This window comes from Leptodactylus fuscus, chromosome 7 (genome assembly GCF_031893055.1).
Source record: "Leptodactylus fuscus isolate aLepFus1 chromosome 7, aLepFus1.hap2, whole genome shotgun sequence".
Lineage (NCBI taxonomy): Eukaryota > Metazoa > Chordata > Amphibia > Anura > Leptodactylidae > Leptodactylus > Leptodactylus fuscus.
In genome coordinates, this window is record NC_134271.1 from 8,370,430 (window position 1) to 8,390,055 (window position 19,626).

Below are 19,626 nucleotides of genomic sequence, written 5' to 3' on the forward strand. Positions count from 1 at the left end.
CAAGTGACTGGACTGACAAACCACATGCCAGGGGCACTTACTGTACACACACTTCTAGGAATATATATACGCTATATAGCTACAGATCAGCCTACACAAAGGCGCTCTCAGGGATCAGGTAAACCAGACAGTCTCACTTTACAGCTCTGCTGCACTCTCCATCCCCTATTATTAGTTACAGGAAAAGCAATGTATTCTTAAAGGGGTTGTCCCAGTCTATAGCCTGTGCTGAGTATTGGAGGTTAGTGCCGTTCACTTGCATGGAAATAAGCTGCAATCCCAGATCTAGCCTGGAACGGCGCCAGTGAGCAGAACAGGGGCCCGTGTCGCTCCTCCGAATGGACTTGGCATGTGTACACGCTACCTCTCCATTCACAGTCTACAGATCTCTTCCTCAATCCCAGACTTTATATGGAGTGACAGCAGACCTACGGGGCGGAGGACTCCCACCCTCCTGATTTGGGAGGTTCCTCAGAGGTCAGGCACTTGTCCTGGGATAGGGCAACCCCTTCAAACACATGAGACATTACATTTTTACCAGAGATGCTGCCATGTTTGTATACCACCTCCCTCCCCCATCACAGGTAACAATCCGCACCCTCCCTCCTAATCATCCCAGATATTCATCACAACAAAGTAATTGGTTCCATGTATGTTGTCCTCATGGCTGAAGTACCTGGGTGGTCCCTGGATATATCCTACAAAGGGGAACCCATACCTCACCTGTGTATATGGCAGTTCTAGGTTTCTAATACAGGTACGGACCTACCTTTGCAGGACATACACAGGGGAGACCTTTATAACTTGGCCCTAGGACACCCACAGGCATTAGTGTGGGAGATCCTGAATTTCCCAGTGGCCTCCATGGTGGGTCTAATGGGGGAGACCGATCGATGATATTGTGGAGCAAGTATACGCCACATGTGGACATCACAGAGCAGTTTTTGAAGGTTTAATGGGCAATCTTAGCAAACTATGTACGTTACGTTGCTTGTGGAATATCCCCTTCCATACAGTACAGCAGGCGCGTGGCTTGGCTCAGATATCCGGTAGCCGCGGCTTGCGCTCAGCACCGTGCACGTGGCCATAGAGGAGGGAAATCCAACCAAAGAACCTGCAAAATGCTCACAATAGGAATAAAGACAAAGCGGGAACCTCTGCCCCATCCCACCGTCTGCCGAAAGGTAAGTGGACTCCGTCAGGTCACGAGGGTGGAGAAGTAATGAAGAAGTCACTCGCGCTCTCCAGACCCCAACCCGGCCCCTCCACTATGGAGAGCGTCCTTATAGTCCTAGTCCAGCACCGGCGGATACATTAGCAAGGTCTCCCGTTTGTCTCTCCTTCCCGCTCCCCTACGATACGGACCATTCCACCCATCACACAGGGTTACTATACAAGCCGTACAAAAAAAAGGAAAACAAAAAACACAAGACAAAAACTTGCACCCGAGCGGTGAGGTGAGTGTCAGTGGTTCCCACGCTTTATGTAACAAATACAGATCACACGGCATTATTTATAGATCTCCTTGTGCATATAAAACTACAAAACGTCCAGAACTTCTTCAATCGTTTGGTTAAACTGATGCAGTCCAAAAGAACGGAGGGGGGGGAGGGGCGACAGGCCGAAATGTGCAAAAAATAAAAAAGTTACAGTAACAAAAATAAAATATAAGTGAACTTGAGTAATAGCGGATGTAAGAGGCAGCGAAAGCCACGCGGGCGGAGGCGGTATTCAGACAGCGGTACAAACGTCTGTAATCTACGACGCGGTAAGTTCAGGCCCTTACACTCACGCTCAGGACGGGATTTGGGACCGAAATGCGTAGCGTATAATACAGCTGTCTGAATGCGGCCCCTAATCGCAACACTTTGCTTTCCAGCTGTTGTGTGACTACAACTCCCAATATACCCCTGACCGCTTGAGTACAACTTCCCCTTTAAGGTGAACCTTTCCGCTCGGCTGACAGGTTTAGCAAACACTTGTATCACCCCTATAACAATAGTGGGGCCCTTCTGAAGAGTCTGCGCTAGACGTTCCTCTGTTAATCCTCTTGGAAACGAAACTGAGTGTTACCATTAGTCTGACACAGTCTCACCCACTTGTTAAGTCGTTTCCAGGAGGAATAACAGAGGTGCAGCGCCGTTCTAAGAAAAGATGCACCAAAATGAGTATATTATGGGGTGCACAGGGCGGCAGGTCCTCTGTCACCTGCACCGGCCGGGGTATGCTGGGAGTTTTAGTTGCACATCACAGTCCAGATACTTGACCATAGCACCCATCAGTGTCCGCCGCAAGGCCTGGCACATACCTGCGAGTTATTCTAGGGGGGCCACGTGGGCAGAGGTCACCTAGCAATGGTTTTAGTACTTTCAGGGTAGCTGACAAGTGCGGTTTGTGACTAAGGTACACTTGAGAAGTTTGATATCATGTTGTCTGGAGCTAGGATGGCTGAATGGCGGTACACCACATGGATAGGACACGGATCGGGTTAGACAGAGTCTGTGCAGTTTGCCGCTGTGTGCATAGATGTCCAAAATGACTCGGGGTGTCCGGGCTCTTCAGTATCTCATGGTGCTGGATGCTCGGAAGTAAGACAGAAACTTGAAGCACAGACTAACCACAAAGTACCAGATGTTCCTCGCCATTTGTGACCGTGCGATGAAGACGCGCCAGATGAGGACGACCAGGATGGTGTTGAATCCGTAACGAATGTTCCTTAACCTAAAATAAAGGAAATCTTTAGTCCTCATGTCCAGTATATAAAGGGTCCCCGCACAAGATGATGGGTCTGCATACGTCTAGTTATAGGACACGACTGGAGCCCAGGGCTCCGCATTGACTATAAAGGGGTTCAAGAAAAAGCCCAGCTGCTGATTTCTGACAGATGCCTTAAGCTGAAGGTCGGCCAAACTTACAGATTTCAGTGATTCAGTGATTTTGCATGATCCTTTGCCCTCTCAGAGTTGCCAAACCTTATTTCCATCTCCATACTGAGGACACATGCACCCTCAGCCAAGTGTGCATGCAAATGGGAAGGGGTGGGGGCTCTTAGGTTGATAGATAATGGGATTTTCAGGTGCCAGTTCAGGCTGTCAGGCGTTGGTCATGGCACTCCAACCATGAGGTACATCGGCCCCCATATAGTCGGGTACATCTTTTCTGCAGAGATCCCCCATATCGGACCACCCACTGAGGTCAGCGACCGTCTGCAGCGGCTACATGGGGGCCTATGCAGGACACAACAATGGAACACCAAAACAGACTGGGCCCTTGACCGGGGAGCTGCAGCTGGGACAGGAGAGTATGCCGCACCCGCCTTTTATTATTCTAACACTTCCCTATATTTTGTCTGGGGAATCTTGGAAAAAGAGAAAGCAATTTGTGTTTTAGATCACAAAAAGTCACCCAAATGTGAAGAGCTGCCAGCGTGGAGGACGACTTACTTGTTCAAGTGCTTCCTGGCCGCAGGGAGTCCGGACATCTCTTCGTTGAGAACGTACTTTTTGGTTCCCATACAATAGTTTTCCATGTATTCTGCCCAATGCAGCTGCCGAACATCAAAGTTAAATACCTACAAGAAAACATGAAGCCGCCATGAACACCCACGGGTTACAGGAAAGGGGCACAATCCTTAGAATAGCACCAGGAGCGGCACAGTCCTCGGCCCTGTGTCATGGTATGGCATAGTCCTGCAGATCTCTCCTATTACAGTGAATGGCAGAAGGCTGCAGTACCATTTTAGGCCACTGTGCAATGTATGGCGCTGTGCCACCTCTGGTCACTTCATTTTGGGGATGTCAGGGGTTAGAGAGGTCATTAATATAGAGAAGTCATAACCCAAATTTGAGGTCAGGTAATGGTGGACACGTGTACGTCCTCCTTTACAGGGTCTATTGCTTTTCACATATTTATAGCAGTTTAATTGATTTCCAGTCAGGTCATGTGACTACATCTGGGACAGTGAGGCCTGCAAATGAAACGTCACAGCACCATATCACCTGTTGTAAGTCACGCGTCTGTACAACCCTTGCCTATTGCCTCTAGCCCCGCCCCCTTGCCTATTACATCCAGCACTGATGTCAGCGGCAGTGCTTTCATGCATTGGTGCGGGTAGCTGCAGTGTTAGGCAAGGGGACTGGGCAAGGGGCATTAGGTATACTCTGCCTCTCCAAGCCCGGCCCCAATGCACTGGAATCGGCAAGGCCTGTAGGTCCCCTGGTGCTGTGACACTTCCATTTGCAGACCTCCGTGCTTGCAAACAAAAAGCCACAGATGCCGTCCCGTGATCTGCATAAAAACCAAGTAAAGTGCAACGAATTTTAACATGATGCATATCAGTAAGCGGTTTATACGAAGGAATCCTATTATGTGAGAGCAGATAACCCCTGTCATGGCCCATTTTCAGGAATGCTTCAAACAGACTGAAGCCTATGAGGGATCCCTGAAAACAAGGGGGGGTCCCATAGATACAAACCACGGCATGATGTGATCGCAACGTCCTCTCCTTACCTTTTTGTCATCTGGACTGAGCTGGTTCATTAACATGTTGGTGTTGTCATTACTCCACACCCAGGAGTTACTTGTGAAATACTCCAGTAACATCATGGCTTTATGTAGACGAGTGATAGTCTTCATCATCCTTAACCAAGGGGGAAACGAAAAGAGGAGAAAATGATTACCGGCCCCCCGAGATTGGGCTAAGCTAAGGGGGAGAGAGAAAGCCCCAAAGTCCAAGACATTCTGGGCTGCAAAGTTGTGTTTTCAGCTCTATAGACAAGGATCCAGTTTAGTTCATGGCACCAAAAGCAGCGGGAAAGGAACGTAATGAAATATGCAAAAAACACAAGAGTGCAGGGAGATGAGAAGGAATCTGCTCGGAGAAGATCCGGCTCCTTCTCCCACTTAAGGAAGGTTTTAATTTGCAAATGTAATGGAAAGTAAAGTAGGACAGACGGACAGGGAATAGGGAGCGCTCAGGATTAGGTCAGCTAAGCTTTGGAGTCGCTGTACTGTACATTGCACGTTACCATCACCGGCTGAGGATAGATTTATTATTTCTATCTCGTGGCCGTCTGTTCTGGGAATTGTAGTTCTGCAAAAAAACAGGGGGCTGCTACTTATAATGGATCTGTATTGGCATAGATAGTAGGGGTTGCACGGTATAAGGCGCAAGATAGCAATGAGCGCTGGAATACTACCGGTTCCAAAGTTAGTTTGAAAGGGGCCTAAATTTTACGCACTGATGACCTATCCACTGCATAGACCCCGCACAGGTAGCCCGAGACCCAGGCCCCATACAGATCTTCTGTTCTGGCTGCCAGAAGCTGCTAATGGATTGAAGTAATAGGAGCGCTACGCAGCGGACGGGGCTGCACCGCTCTTCTTACCTTACTAGGAGCCCATAAAACTGCCGGAAACTCAAGGCTATTGCAACAGCTGATCTGTGCAGGGTCCGGGTGTCAGACCACCCAATAGATCCTGCACATAGGTCATGAGTAGAAAAACCTTTCCCATCCCCAAATGGTTTTTAGTGGTCAGAACACTTCCCACTGAATCCTCCCAGGACCTCCACTCAAGACTAACCTAGAGGACCCCTGAATGGGTGAAGAGCAGTCCAAAACAGCAAAGGGGAGAGGGGGCAATAGAACAAAAATTTGTCTGCCATTGTCCTACACGTGCAACTAAAACCTGTGACCAAGAGAGTTTCCATTAAGATGGAAGGGGGTGGAAAAATGCAAATAAAGGGTCAAAAGAAAGCAAGAACTGTAGGATGGTCTACCAAGGCAAGGCAGGGGGAGGGGGGGGGGGGGGGCTAAAAGTGTGTAATGTGACCACCAGCAGGGACATAACTACCAGCTCCTGGGCTCTAACGCAAAATCTGTGATTGGGGCCCCTACTTACCTTGTGCTATTTAGAATACTGCTATATTTTATGGGGCCAAAGGACCTTTAAGATCCACTTCAGCTAGACCTGCACCCCCTACAGACAACCCTACCCACCAGTATCCACTATATGGCTCATATCTTGTGACAGAAGGATCTCCCATTATTGCAGTCCCTCCTTCACAGTATGAACATGATTGAGAATTTCAGGGCCCCAATGCAAAATCTGCCACATGTCCCCCAATTCCTCCAATGCAAAATCTGCAACGTGTCCCCTTATTCCCCCAATGCAAAATCTGCAACATGTCCCCTTATTCCCTCAGCACCTGGTGTTTTATAATACTGATGACTAATGTAGTAGGGGCCTTGAGACCCCTCAGACACCAGGGTCCGGACCCTTCCGCTACCTCTGCACCCCATATAACTATTCCCAGAGTATGGGGTCTATCCGATCCCCTGAAATAGCCATATCCAGTCCTGTAATAATCGGATAATGATTACGCTATCCAGCAGCCCCCCAGGCAGAACGTGATGTGTTTCGGGTGCCCGACACATCCTGCTGTCAGAAGATTTAATGGTGTGTACGGGGATTTATCGGAGGCCGGGAGGAAAGTGGATATTGATAATAAAGCACTTAACCTAAATGCTTTCTCTGTTTGAGGAGATTACAAAGAAACGTGTTACAAGATCTCTTGGCAGCGAGCGCATGTGAAACCCACGGGGTAAATTAATGGGCGCTTTTATTTTTTTTCAGGAACTAAACGCATTTGGTTTCCCAGGCTTAACCCGCCCGAGGAGACCAGACAAATGTTTTATGGGGGAAAAGGCATTTGTGTGATTCTCCGACTCTAAAGCATCAGGTACGTTCTTAAAGCAAATGTCCACCTTTATAGTGGCCTCCACTAGGGGCGCTGGAGAGCTCACTACATGCTGTGTTATGGTGATAAACCCCTCCGTGGGATCAGAAGAATGGGGGTCCAAAAGTCACCCTGGGTCTCCATTCACTTATATGGAGTTGGCCAGGGCCTATGATGGGTGCAGTTTTGGGGCCAATCACTGGATCTGCTGACCTACAATACACGTGTGTGTGCGACTAGTCTATCCATATCCGCACGCTCGTTGCATTGGAGGGAGGGATGAAATAAAGGCCTTTAGGACAACTAGAGCGCCTCCTATCAACCTCCAAAATCTAAAAATCAAATAGGACCATGGAAGAGGAAAGGGGTTTAGGAAAGCTCATAGCCACGGTCTTCCTATTGTGCACCATATTGGCTCAGCCCTACGCTCTTCCATGGAGCGCACTCAGCCACCATTGACACGTATGCCTGAATTCTGTACAATATGGTGGACGGGGTAAAAACTAAAGCACTGACGGGGATCACTGAAGCAGCAAAGTGGGGAGCGGTCCTGGCGCTAACAAGCCTTTAAAGGAAGCTCCACTTTTGACAAGGTGCATCCCCAGAGCCCACTCCCTGTATACAGGTCTGTGTAACATGTATACACATCTATCAGACAGGTCACTCCTACTGGCTACATGGAAAATTTTGAAATTAGAAAAGGGTAAACGTTCCCCAAGTGTGCATTCATTTCAATGGAGGGGGATGTTCGGGCACCCGGGGGAAAATCTCCACTAAATCATGGTGGGGTCCGTTTGTCGAGACTGGGCTTGAGGATATGATAGCTGTGAATGCAGAGGATTCCCCAGATTCGTGACAAGGCACAGGCTTGGTCATGAATCCGGAACCTTCTCTGCCAGGTCTGTCATCTTATACATCAGAGATGTGGCATGAAGTATGGCAAGTTGGGTGCAGGCAATGATCCGCCCCTGCCTGGCGTAGATTTCCAGTGAATCTGCCATTTAAAGGGGTTCTCCAGCTTAGGTTATATCTACTGGGATCCCCAGGATCACCTTTAAGTGCTTAACTACCCTACAGCACCCCAACAGGGGGAATGAGGTATTACACAGTAGACCATTCACATCAATGTATTGCCTGTGTAGTGCAGGACACGTCAGGTCCTCCAGAGCGACGCTCTTAGTAACTGGATTCTCCTTTCTTGGTCCAGGATGAGCAGAGGATCCCTCTCTAATAACTCAACACATCGTAAAAGTTTGCAAAAATGGGTATGTCTATGTGTTTGACATCCCTGCACTTGTTAAAAGTGGAGCATCGCTGCAAAGGTTACCTCTATAGTGAGCCTAGGACGAAGCCTATAGAGAGCTGCGGGAAGTCTACCTAACCGGGGTGTTAAGAATGAAGTCTAGGAAGCTTCTAGGTTAACAGAAAATGTGCAAAAAAAAAAAAAAAAAAAAAAAAAAAGAAAGTGCGAGCTACTTAAGCTTGTGACCTGCGGCGTTATATTACCTCACAGTGACCCAAATACTGAAAGCGCCTTACTGCAGTGAAAAGAAGAGAGAATCGAGTTTACGGGAGGAAAAAGAAGAAGTGCTCCGTCAGCGCTACCCGGCCAATTCCAGGCAATGAATCAAGTCCTATCTGTCTTAGTAGGGATCCTATTTAAAGCAGCCTCGGAGGAGGCGAAGGGAGCGGAGCTATGGAAGGAGGGCACGACTCTTTAAGGGGGAGAAGAAAAAGAATTAAAAAGAAATTAGGCGTGTGCTTTTGCAAACAGGGGGTGAGTTAGGGACACCAGCCGAGGACATCATTAGGATGCAATACCGGGAATGGATGTTAGACCCTCCTCCGCCATCACCCGCAGGAACATGGAACATGACAGGGTGCATATAACAATGACAGTATCATAGCTATGGAATAAAGTAGTAGCAGTGATCCACGCCTAGAGATCTAAGAGGCTTTCAGCCAGACTATATTAATCGGGTCACACAGACAAATGCACTTGCAATGGGAAATACGGCTTTATAATATAAGAATGGCTGAAACCTCATCAAAGCATTCAGAAAGACTGCGCATAAGGCGGCATTGACTGCAAACTTTCATATCAGCAACAACGTAATGCAGAGAAACGTGACAGGCTTGATGGCAACTCTCTCAAAGACGATAAGGATTAGCTGGTTACATTGTTATCTAGCGAACAAAACGTTCACGTACTGAAGCTCCGAACGGCTCTGACGCCACAAACCAAACCGTGCATGCAATAAGAATGAAGGGAAACCAAAATGGTGGCAAGTCAGGATCTAGAGCTTAGCGTGTAAAGTAATCCGTCAGTGACCCCACCGAGGTGTACAAAGCAATGGAGGAGAGTGGGTGAGGGGCCCTACAAGGCAGGACGACACCCAGCACCGTCCTCTGCAGCTCAGGACAATGGGGGCGCAGAGACTGCAGGAGAGCCGGTGCCAGGCTGCGCTAGATGGAAGGAGATCTCCGCTGCCATAGTCAGGACAAGGTCTATGGATAGTCGTGTCCCAAACCACAGAGAACGAGCCGCAGATAGAGGAAGGAAAACTGGAGGCAGCTCAGAGGGTTTGTGGACAGAACTATGACGGAAGAATGAGGAAGAGAATGGAGAGACAAAGAGGAAAGCAAAAACCAAAAGAAAAGGCAAAGAAAGAAAAACAAGAGAGAAGAGGGAAAGGATGGAAGAGAGGAGGAAGAGAGAAGAGGGAAAGGAGTGAAGAGAGGAGGAAGAAGGAAAGGATGGAAGAGAGGAGGAAGAGAGAAGAGGGAAAGGATGGAAGAGAGGAGGAAGAGGGAAGGGAGGGAAGAGGGAAAGGAGGGAAGAGGGAAAGGAGGGAAGAGGGAAAGGAGGGAAGAGGGAAAGGATGGAAGAGAGGAGGAAGAGGGAAAGGAGTGAAGAGAGGAGGAAGAAGGAAAGGATGGAAGAGAGGAGGAAGAGAGAAGAGGGAAAGGATGGAAGAGAGGAGGAAGAGGGAAGGGAGGGAAGAGGGAAAGGAGGGAAGAGAGAAAGGAGGGAAGAGGGAAAGGAGGGAAGAGGGAAAGGAGGGAAGAGGGAAAGGAGGGAAGAGGGAAAGGAGGGAAGAGGGAAAGGAGGGAAGAGGGAAAGGAGGGAAGAGGGAAAGGAGGGAAGAGGGAAAGGAGGGAAGAGAGGAGGAAGAGAGAAGAGGGAAAGGATGGAAGAGAGGAGGAAGAGGGAAAGGAGGGAAGAGGGAAAGGAGGGAAGAGGGAAAGGAGGGAAGAGGGAAAGGAGGGAAGAGGGAAAGGAGGGAAGAGGGAAAGGAGGGAAGAGGGAAAGGAGGGAAGAGGGAAAGGAGGGAAGAGGGAAAGGAGGGAAGAGGGAAAGGAGGGAAGAGGGAAAGGAGGGAAGAGGGAAAGGAGGGAAGAGGGAAAGGAGGGAAGAGGGAAAGGAGGGAAGAAGGAAAGGAGGGAAGAGAGGAGGAAGAGAGAAGCGGGAAAGGAGGGAAGAGAGGAGGAAGAGAGAAGAGGGAAAGGAGGGAAGAGAGGAGGAAGAGAGAAGAGGGAAAGGAGGGAAGAGAGGAGGAAGAGGGAAAGGAGTGAAGAGAGGAGGAAGGAGAAGAGGGAAAGGAGGGAAGAGAGGAGGAAGAGGGAAAGGAGTGAAGAGAGGAGGAAGGAGAAGAGGGAAAGGAGGGAAGAAAGGAGGGAAGAAAGGAGGGAAGAAAGGAGGGAAGAAAGGAGGGAAGAAAGGAGGGAAGAAAGGAGGGAAGAAAGGAGGGAAGAAAGGAGGGAAGAAAGGAGGGAAGAGGGAAAGGGAGGAGAGAGGAGGGAAAGGAGGGAAGAGGAGGGAAAGGAGGGAAGAGGAGGGAAAGGAGGGAAGAGGGAAAGGAGGGAAAGGAGGGAAGAGGGAAAGGAGGGAAGAGGGAAGGAAGGAGGAAGAGAATGGAGAGACAAAAAGAAGAGCAAAAACCAAAAGAAAAGGCAAATAAAGAAAAAAAGAGAAGAGGGATAGGAGGGAAGAAAGGAGGGAGAGAGAACAGGGAAAGGATGGAAGAGAGGAAAGGAGGGAGGAGAGGAAAAGGGGGAAGGAAGGAGGAAGAGAGGAAGGAGAAGAGGGAAAGGAGGGAAGAAAGGGGGGAAAGGAAGGAAAGAAGAAGGAAAGGGAGGAGAGAAAGGAGGGAGAGGGAAGAAGGAAAGGAGGGAAGTGAGGGAGAGAAAAGAGGAGGCAGAAGGAAAGGAGGGAAGAAAGGAAAGAAGAGGGAAAGGAGGGAGAGAAGATGGAAGAGAGGAGGCAGAAGGAAGAAGGAAAGGAGGGAAGAGGGAAAGGAGGGAAGAAAGGAGGGAAAGGAAGGAAAAGAGGGAAAGGAGGGAGAGGGAAAGGGAGGAAAAGAGGGAAGGAAGGAGGGAGAGGGAAGAAGGAAAGGAAAAGAGAAGAAGAGAAGAAGAGAAAAAAAAAACAGAAAAAAAAGAAACTGAAAAATAGAAAAAGCAAAAAACAAAGCTGAAGAAAAAAGTGAAAAAAAAAAAAAAGAAAGAAAAAGCTAAAAAGAGTGAAAATAAAAGACAAACTGATAAAGTCAGAATAAGAGAAGGAAGGGAAGGGAAGTAATAACATAGACGACAGATGAAGTCCGGACACACCAGGCAGACAAAATAAAATGGCACTTAAATAATTCTGAGCAATGAGGTGGGAGGTAAGAGATGCAGGAATGGGGTAAAATAAAGTATAAACGCGCCCTTCGGGGCCAGTAATATCACTGTGTGGCTACAATAATTTTTGCTTTTGCCATTGAGCCTGCGTCTTCTCAGCACGCCTTCACCAGGTTATCAGCACCTCCTATGGTGTTTAATGCAACCTCCTTACCAGGGTTTCTGACCTGTCAACCTGAGAATAGCATCATACAACACTGCAGGGACTATATGACTGACAGCCGTCCAGTAATGGTGCAAAAGGGGGTTGTTTCGAAGGTTAACATTGGGGCGCCTGAGGGCCTGTTCTAAAGGATTCATCTTGAAGGAAACATTTACATAATATTCTGTAGGAGAAATAAGGATCAGATGCAGTGAGAACACGTAGACAGTCTGGGACTCAACACAGTAGTCATACAATGATGCAATACAAGGATTACCTTTATAAAAGGAACGCGCCGCCTGAAGATGGAAGTCTCCTTCAATTCCAATGCACTTACTTTCACCGTCACAGGGGGGCATTTCATTTGTCAAAATTTTGCAAGGATGAACGGGCGCCAGTCGGCAGGTGTGCTGGTAATACAAGTCATGACCACAAGGGGAGCTACGTATCGGCCAACCCGTCCATTACGCGGTTTTTCCTGCAGTGCTTTTTGGCTTCGAGTCGCTACGTGGGGCCTTAATGACTCCTTAAGATACATCAAATGGCAGATCTCCATGGGTCTGACCATTCAGGTGACCATTGCAACCTCTTCATTACTCGCCAAGCATAGAACAGTACAATTATATAGTGGTAGCACTTGGTATTAGCTCCGCCTATTCGCTTGAATGGGACTGAGCTGCAAGCGAAAAATTGGTATTCTTAAATTGCCCCCCACCCTCCCTAGGTTTCTTATGATAACCCAAGTGCCCTTACTAAAGTTAAACCTACCGTTCAAAATCTACAATCCTGCTGACATGATGATGAATCAGGGGGCTCAGGATGAACATTGCACGAGTAAAGTCAATGCAATGCCTTTACTATTACAAGAATCCAAACAGTAATATACCGCTTGCTACAAGAGACTCTAGTAAATCCCATTGACTCGGGGTATTACCTGCACACCCGGGGAAGGAGGAGCCACCGAAACAACGGGGGTGACCAAAAGGAAAATGAACAAGAATTAAACCAGGCTTCCATTTTCAGGCTCGCGGCGGCATTCCCTTTAACGCACGGGCTGCTTACGGGTAGAAGACAATTGACTGGATCGACATAGGAAAGGTAAGAACTACCCAGCGCCCCCTAGTGTGAGAATTTTAAATCATTAACCCCGCCCCCAGAACGATAAACGAAGAGAAGCCCCTCCCTCCTCCATGATCGCTTATGTTGATCCAGAAAACGTGTCGTTCGCCCCCGTAAGGCATCCGGTGTCCACAATCATTAGTACTGGGTTAGGCGGACGCATGCTTGGGGGGTAACAGCAGACGGCCCCATTGGCTCATTTCACGGATCAGTCACTGGCGCTTGACATGTAAGAGGAACAGAAAAATCACAGAGCTCTCCACCATTACCTTGGGCTTCTTCCAGTAATCCTGAGGTAGATATCATAGAGGAATGCTGGGGCCTTATGGCTTACAGCAATCCAATAGTGATATAATAGGTGATTGGAGGTTAGATTTACATTGGGCCGTCTGAAGGCCTGTTCGAGAGGATTCCTCTTGAAAGTGGAAATTACATGGTATTCTAAGAAAGAAAAGTTGTTCAATAGCTTAACCGTGTAATGGACGGCAATAAAAAAAAAATAAATAAAAAAAATAAAAGCTCACAGAACCATCAAAAAAACATCACAACTGCGGAGGGAGCATGCCAAGTCTGCTGGCTACAGGGGGGGACAAGCGGCTACGCTGGGCGACATCTCCTGCCATATCCAGATCGGCTTGGCGCTCGCTCTCTTTATCTGGGAGGGGGGGGGGGGGGGGGGGAGTCCTCTGTACTCCTAATTTTTTTCTGTTCCTCTTAAACTTTTTTTTTTTTATTCCCGCTATTTTTTTCTTAAAATTAGAACGATTTTCCACAAAAAAAATTTTAAAAAAATTACGGCCAATTTTCAGAGTGATTTTAGATTTTTTTTTTTTTCATTTTTTTAGGGGAAAATGTTTCTAAAAAAAAAAAAAATAAATAAAAAATATAATAATAATAATAATAATAATAATTAAAAAAAAAAATAAATAAGTGTGGATCAGATCACCCATCCCCCGGTGAGCCATTTGTACAGTAAATAGACAATTTAATCCAAATTTGGTATGGTGCCACCTTTGGTGAAAATTAGTATAAAATTTCAGATTTTTTTAAATTTTTTTTTAAAAGAAAAAAAAATGGTAGAATTTTTGCTTTTCAAGATGGCGTACTCCATAGGGAAAAAAAAAAAAAAAAAGTCAAAACATTTACGTTCGGTTACAGTATAAAGGAATGTACCAAACTAGTGAAGTATCCAAACTAAGCGTCAAGAACTGAAAGGGTCGCTAACTTTTCAACACGCTTCGCATAAATCAATAGCACAGATGGAGATCAGAAATTGTCTAATATATCTTATTAGGGAAAAATGCTTCTTTCTCCATTTCTTGTAGGTGGTTCTTTTCCTGGAAGTGCTGACTTTCACTCTGAAATCTCAGCTTACAGGTGTCAGATTACAGCTCACAATAGAGGTCTATGGAGGAAGGAGGGGGAGGAGTCAGCAGGAGCCCAGTAAGCGAGACTAGAAACAGACTGCTGCTGCAGATAACAGTAAGTCTTGTATCTCATCTCACTCCAAGTGCTTTATACACATCAGTTCTTCTTCAGATAGTCCTAGATGATCCTTCTGAGTGAGAATTATGGAGTATATACTGCTACTATATATTCCTGTACTTATTGTGTGCAGAGTATGGCCATACACACTAGATTTTGGATGTCCATGATGTGGCCATTCGATGGATGATGGGGGATCATTCGTACACGAGTCCGACATCAACATCAAAACTGCCTGATCTCTGGTATTTGGCCGGGCCCCCGGATGGACGGCTGGACGGCCACGAGCAAAAATGTCAGATTTCTCACCTTCTGTGGAGTGAGTCGGCCGTTTCAGCCAACAAAATCTTAAGTGTATGGCCGGCTTATGAGAGACCTCGTAGTGTCTAGTCTCCGCCCAGAAGCTCAGGGAGAACTGAAAGGCCTGAAGAGGGGAAAACTGCCAAACCATGTAAAATACAAGCTATAGCATAGTGTCCCTCCTCATGTACACGCATTGTGCTATTGATTTAGGCACAGCTTATTAAAAGGTTAGGTACGCTGTAAATACTAGGTGTATATACTGTAATTTTAAGAACACTTCTGCTTTGGAAGTACCTGGGATAAATACAGGAGCGACAGCTGCCCTAATGATCATCCAGTTTCTAGAAGTGCAGGGGAAGAGGCAGACAGCCACCCCTTCCCCCTGCAGCGTCCACTACAGGACAAATGTTTTATTACAGGGTGCTGTAAATTGCCATATAATGCATAGCTAGGCCAAGGCCACCAGAAAAGGAGCCATTGCCCCCGGCTGATCAAGACGAGCATGCCGAGGGTATTGTGGACTTTCCCACTTTCACTGTAGAGGGGTGTAATCTGCATATACTTATTCCATCTATGGTCTCTTTCACATGCATCTTTACATCCTTGCACCCTTAACCTGCAATTTTCCGGGGCCCATTCAGTTGCTATAGATTGCTAGAGTGGAAGAAATCCCTGAGATCACCCTTAAGGGGTTAGTTAAAAAGTCTACATTCCCCATGCACAGAGCACTCTACTACATGGGCATGGGTACTTCGGTCCTGAATTCTTCAACAGTGCAATGAACGTGCACCCCGGGGCATCTAGAAACGCGTCGGGGATTCATATACGTAAAATTATTTCCTGTAATTACAGTAGCACAAAGTTAGGGGGCAGTGATGGTTCAACCCCTGGGCCCCCATTGATCACACAAACAGTTTTGAATCAGAGCAGCAGGTTGGACAGCGCGTCATTTGGGATCCCCAGAGACAGAGTACTGCGTTTCAACCATCTCTGACTGTCCCATTAAAATACACGAATCTGTGCTCGCTCTCCAACCTGATGCTCTATTCAACACTGGGGTGCAAACATGATCAATGTCAATAATATTCACATTGGGCAGACCCTCACCGCTACACCATATCCTTTGGATAGAGGTAACTTTGCTACCGGAATACCCCTTTAATAAAATTCGGGGATGGATAGAACAGACCTTGCATTAATAAGTTGGTTGAGAAGCGTTGCAATCTGTTAGCCCAGGTACCTACAAAGCAGAGGTAGGTGGAACGTTAGGCGACAGTCACGTTCCTGGAGACTCCCTGTGCACAAATGACTGCAAATGTATTTGTAGTGTTATTTAAAAAAAAAAAAAATTAATAAAAATTAGAAATAATATACGGCTTCATTCCTGCTCAAATATTTTCCAGTAATGCAAAATCCTACAAAAATCATGCTAAAATAAGCTTAAAAAATAAAAAAAAGTTAGCACATGAAGCAGTGCATTCCTTGACTATCGGCTGCCCTGCAAAAATAATAGAAAAAAACCAGCTGCAGAACTGCCCTAAACCTCTGCCCTGCCCCCGATGTGCCATAGAAAGCTGTGATTACAGGGAAAGTAGAGTGCTCATACCGACTTCACCCCAGTGGAAGGGATTGGTGCCGCCTGTCGTACAATTGTACACGATGATATTTTTAGGCCTGGAAGGGAAGAAACGGAGAGAGGTTATGACAACGGGGTGTTAGGGTCTGGACGCGGAGCCGGCTGCACACCAACGGGACTATGGATAGTGAAGCGGTGTCACCTGCTGTACCTATTGACTCCGGAGTACCAGGCGGCCGCCACTGTGGTGTTCACTACGACATCCACCGGGATGAGGTCGGCCACGGCGTTGTTGGAGGCTCTCATGGTGCGCAGGATTCCCTTTCCTGCCTGTAAGGAATGACATCAATAGGGATCAATAATCGGCTAAACAGTCTGCGAGCATCTAAGTAATGGACATCGTGTTCTAATGACAGAGACATAGAGGTAATGGGCCCTTGGGAAGAATCAGTCACCTTAAAAGAATCATTGCCTTTAAGGGGGTGGGTCATTAAGGAGATTTATAATAAAAGAGCAATCTCCATAGCAGGGAATGGAGCGCTGGTCACACAAGGGTTCACAAATAGGGGGTATGGGTGTCCAAATGGTGGTACTCCCAGCGATCTGACAGTAATCCTCTGATCCTATGGATTCATGGCCGCGTTGCATCAGCTCACCGATATGTTAGGATCTTGTGTGTGCATGGGGCCCAACTGTGCAGATTTGCCATTCAAGACTTCAGCTTTACCCAAAATGATCACACTACGTAAAGACGCCCCATCTCCAATTCCAGGTTTTTGCATGTGTAATAAGCCCCTCTCTGCTGATTCCGGCACAGTCTGAGTTTTTTCTCCAGCCCTCCCCGTTCCTGAGCATTCAGTGAAGATCATTTTGATGCCTGATATGCTTACTAGACTGTCAAGTGGGAGGAGTCATGGGGTTTGGACAATGATCCAAAAATAGGCAGACAGGGTAAGAGCTCAGTCACACCCCTCTGCTAGACACCACCCGGTCAGCATATCAGTAACCAAAACTAACTTCACCGATTACTTGGGAACGGTGAGGTCGAATCCATATCCAAATCTGTAGGGAAGCGCCTCGGTGGTGGAGGTGGTGAAATGGCCAAATCTATTAGATTTCTTCTAAACTCAAGGAGCTGCTGACAAGATTAAGAACCTGCGAACTACTTACAGCAATGAAGAGACCACTTGGACCATTGAAATTATCAATCCAGCCCTGTTGGGAAGAAATAAGTCACGGTCAGCTTACAAGTCACTGATAAGTTAGCAGACCCACAGAAGACATATGTACTCCCCCGTGCAGAAGTATGTGCCCCCCCCCCCTCCATTTCTATAGTCCTTGCTCTACATTCTGCCCCCTCCTGTGCGGGTAAGTCATCGCTCTAAGAGAAGGTCAGAGAGGATGACGGCTCTTGTCAGGGCACAATTACAGGGCGCCTTTGATGTAGTCATGTGCGATATAATATCATACTGTATGGTGATGACTGTCAGAAGGTGAGGTGATTATTTACAGAGCGACTAGTCAGCAGGCTTGTGCCTATAGACACTGCAAACTATCGCTCACCGGATCCTAGAAGAAAAGGATTTATATTTATACAGCACCGTCATGGAGAGTGATGTGTGCGGAGCCTGCAGGAGTATACGGCAACTGGAAATACAAGGCTGGAGTCTATGAAAGACCTTGCAGATGGTTATATAGAGTACGACAATTACATAGGTACAAAGAGTCCAAAAATAGCACAAGAGATGGAGCTGCAGAGCGGATCCGAAAATATACAGCTTGTGCTACACAGGAATTCACATTGTGAGCGCTGATAAAAAGTACCAGGAACCGCACGTGCGCCCGCACGATACTTAAGGCCACATCAGATAAAACAATAAAAAAAAATAAAAAAAATCAATGATTGACAAGACTAACAAGGCCCCATTCAGACTTGTCGGCCCTTTCCTGGGTGAGGGGGGTTTCACTTACAGGGAATGGTTCTTTCCAGCTGGCGCCGACAATGGAGGGTCGGACGATGGCGATGTTCAGTTTACTTCCTTCTTGCTGCACTATGTATTCCGCCAGGGCTTTCGTGTAGGTGTAAGTGTTCGGCCGATCCCCTATAAGTTTTGGGGTGATGTCGTTCACCAGGCCGTCTTCCATCCATCTGTAAAGAAGTGAGAAGTTTAGTGTTGGAGAAATCCCAGAATGCAATGAGCCCATCGATAGTAAAAACCGCTTATCAGAACGACCTACAGGCTGCTGGAACGGGAGGAAGACGCCAACTCCCTGGCTACAAGGTTTCATGTAATCTACAATATTTTATGTACGGCTTGTCTGCCAGTGTACACACCTAGTCTGGAACCACCCAGACGAATTAACCCTGCCATACCCGGAGGACCTGGCATAATCCAAGGCATGAAGACCATAATGTCTGCAGATCAGTAGTCAGACCACACAAGGAATATTAGTGGAGATTTACAAAGTTTAAAGGGGTTGTTCGGCCCCAAACTGAACTTTCATACTGACTACCTATCCATTGGTATGAGATCTGTAGAGGTCTGACACCCGGACCCTGCGCAGATCAGCAGTCTCTGGGTGCTGGAAGCTTCTTGTGGACGTGGAGTGTGCGCAGTCACATTGCTGGATAACAGGCTGAACTGGACGGACGGAAGCCTCTTATTAGTCTTACCATCCATGTTACTACAAGTCTATGACATGTCGCTAAGCAAACACTATGCAAACTCCACACCCCAAGGAGTTAAACGCCACTATGTAAAACTATGTAACTTGCCGTATTTGCCTTCCAGATACAGAATAAAGGTCAATGAAGGGCTGGGCTGAATGTCAAGGCGATGGCCCCTCTGGCAAAAATGCCGAATTACAAGTTCCAATCTGAAAGTAACCCAGACAATGTAGCCCAAAGGTTGTGTTCACTTTCCCTTGGATGGGACTTCATGCTGAATATAGCCTAGGCGGGGGCTACAGAGTAGAGGATACTGGGCCTATTGGTGGGGTCCGACCAGCCATGACCCCACCAATGATGAGAATAGGATGTAGCAGACAGGCAGCGCATGGGGCATAAAATCCCATGTTATCGTTGGTGGGGGCCTGGGTTGCCGGGTCCCACAATCTGCAGGGTATTCCTGATCCTGTGGACAGGAGATCAAGGGGTTATACCTTATGGGATGTTAAGGCGTTTCTTTCCCATATGGTCTAACCCTTTTGGCAGAAATGGGGGGCGATAATGGTCTTATTGCTGTGGACAGGACAGGACAGGACACCCCCCCGTCCTCAGCATGAATCCGATTATAGTGGGCATGGATGATGGCCACGCCATTCACTTTATGAATGGACCGAGAACTGGACGTCACCATGTGCTGCACAGAAGTGAATAGAGCCATGGTCATGTAGGTTCACTATGCCGCCATTCACACAGGGGACTCAAATTGTCATGGGGGTCCCAGAAGTCTGACTTATTTATTCCACACAGCAAGCGGTGGGGGTCCCATTGATCAGATGAAAGACGGCGACATTAGTCAATGGGGGCCCTCGGACTCAGTTTCTGCCTGTTTTTCCTCTCTGATGGACTTACCA

At 47.3% G+C, this 19,626-nt stretch overlaps 1 protein-coding gene across 3 annotated transcripts in view; it reads right to left on the reverse strand.

Moving 5' to 3' along the window:
• Positions 1 to 1,453: 1,453 nt before the first annotated feature.
• The window catches only part of FAR1 (fatty acyl-CoA reductase 1), a 39,321-nt gene continuing 21,148 nt past the window's right edge, over positions 1,454 to 19,626 (reverse strand). For 2 of the 3 annotated variants that reach the window (XM_075280892.1, XM_075280893.1), the window contains exons 5-12: positions 18,019 to 18,196; positions 17,218 to 17,262; positions 16,250 to 16,377; positions 16,078 to 16,145; positions 12,953 to 13,124; positions 4,510 to 4,639; positions 3,444 to 3,571; positions 1,454 to 2,721 (exon numbers count right to left, since the gene is read on the reverse strand). In XM_075280892.1, coding sequence (XP_075136993.1) covers positions 2,559 to 2,721; positions 3,444 to 3,571; positions 4,510 to 4,639; positions 12,953 to 13,124; positions 16,078 to 16,145; positions 16,250 to 16,377; positions 17,218 to 17,262; positions 18,019 to 18,196 — 1,012 coding nt within the window. In that variant the 3' untranslated portion in view covers positions 1,454 to 2,558. The remainder of the gene's footprint in view (positions 2,722 to 3,443; positions 3,572 to 4,509; positions 4,640 to 12,952; positions 13,125 to 16,077; positions 16,146 to 16,249; positions 16,378 to 17,217; positions 17,263 to 18,018; positions 18,197 to 19,626) is intronic. The other variant, XM_075280894.1, reaches the window with a different exon arrangement.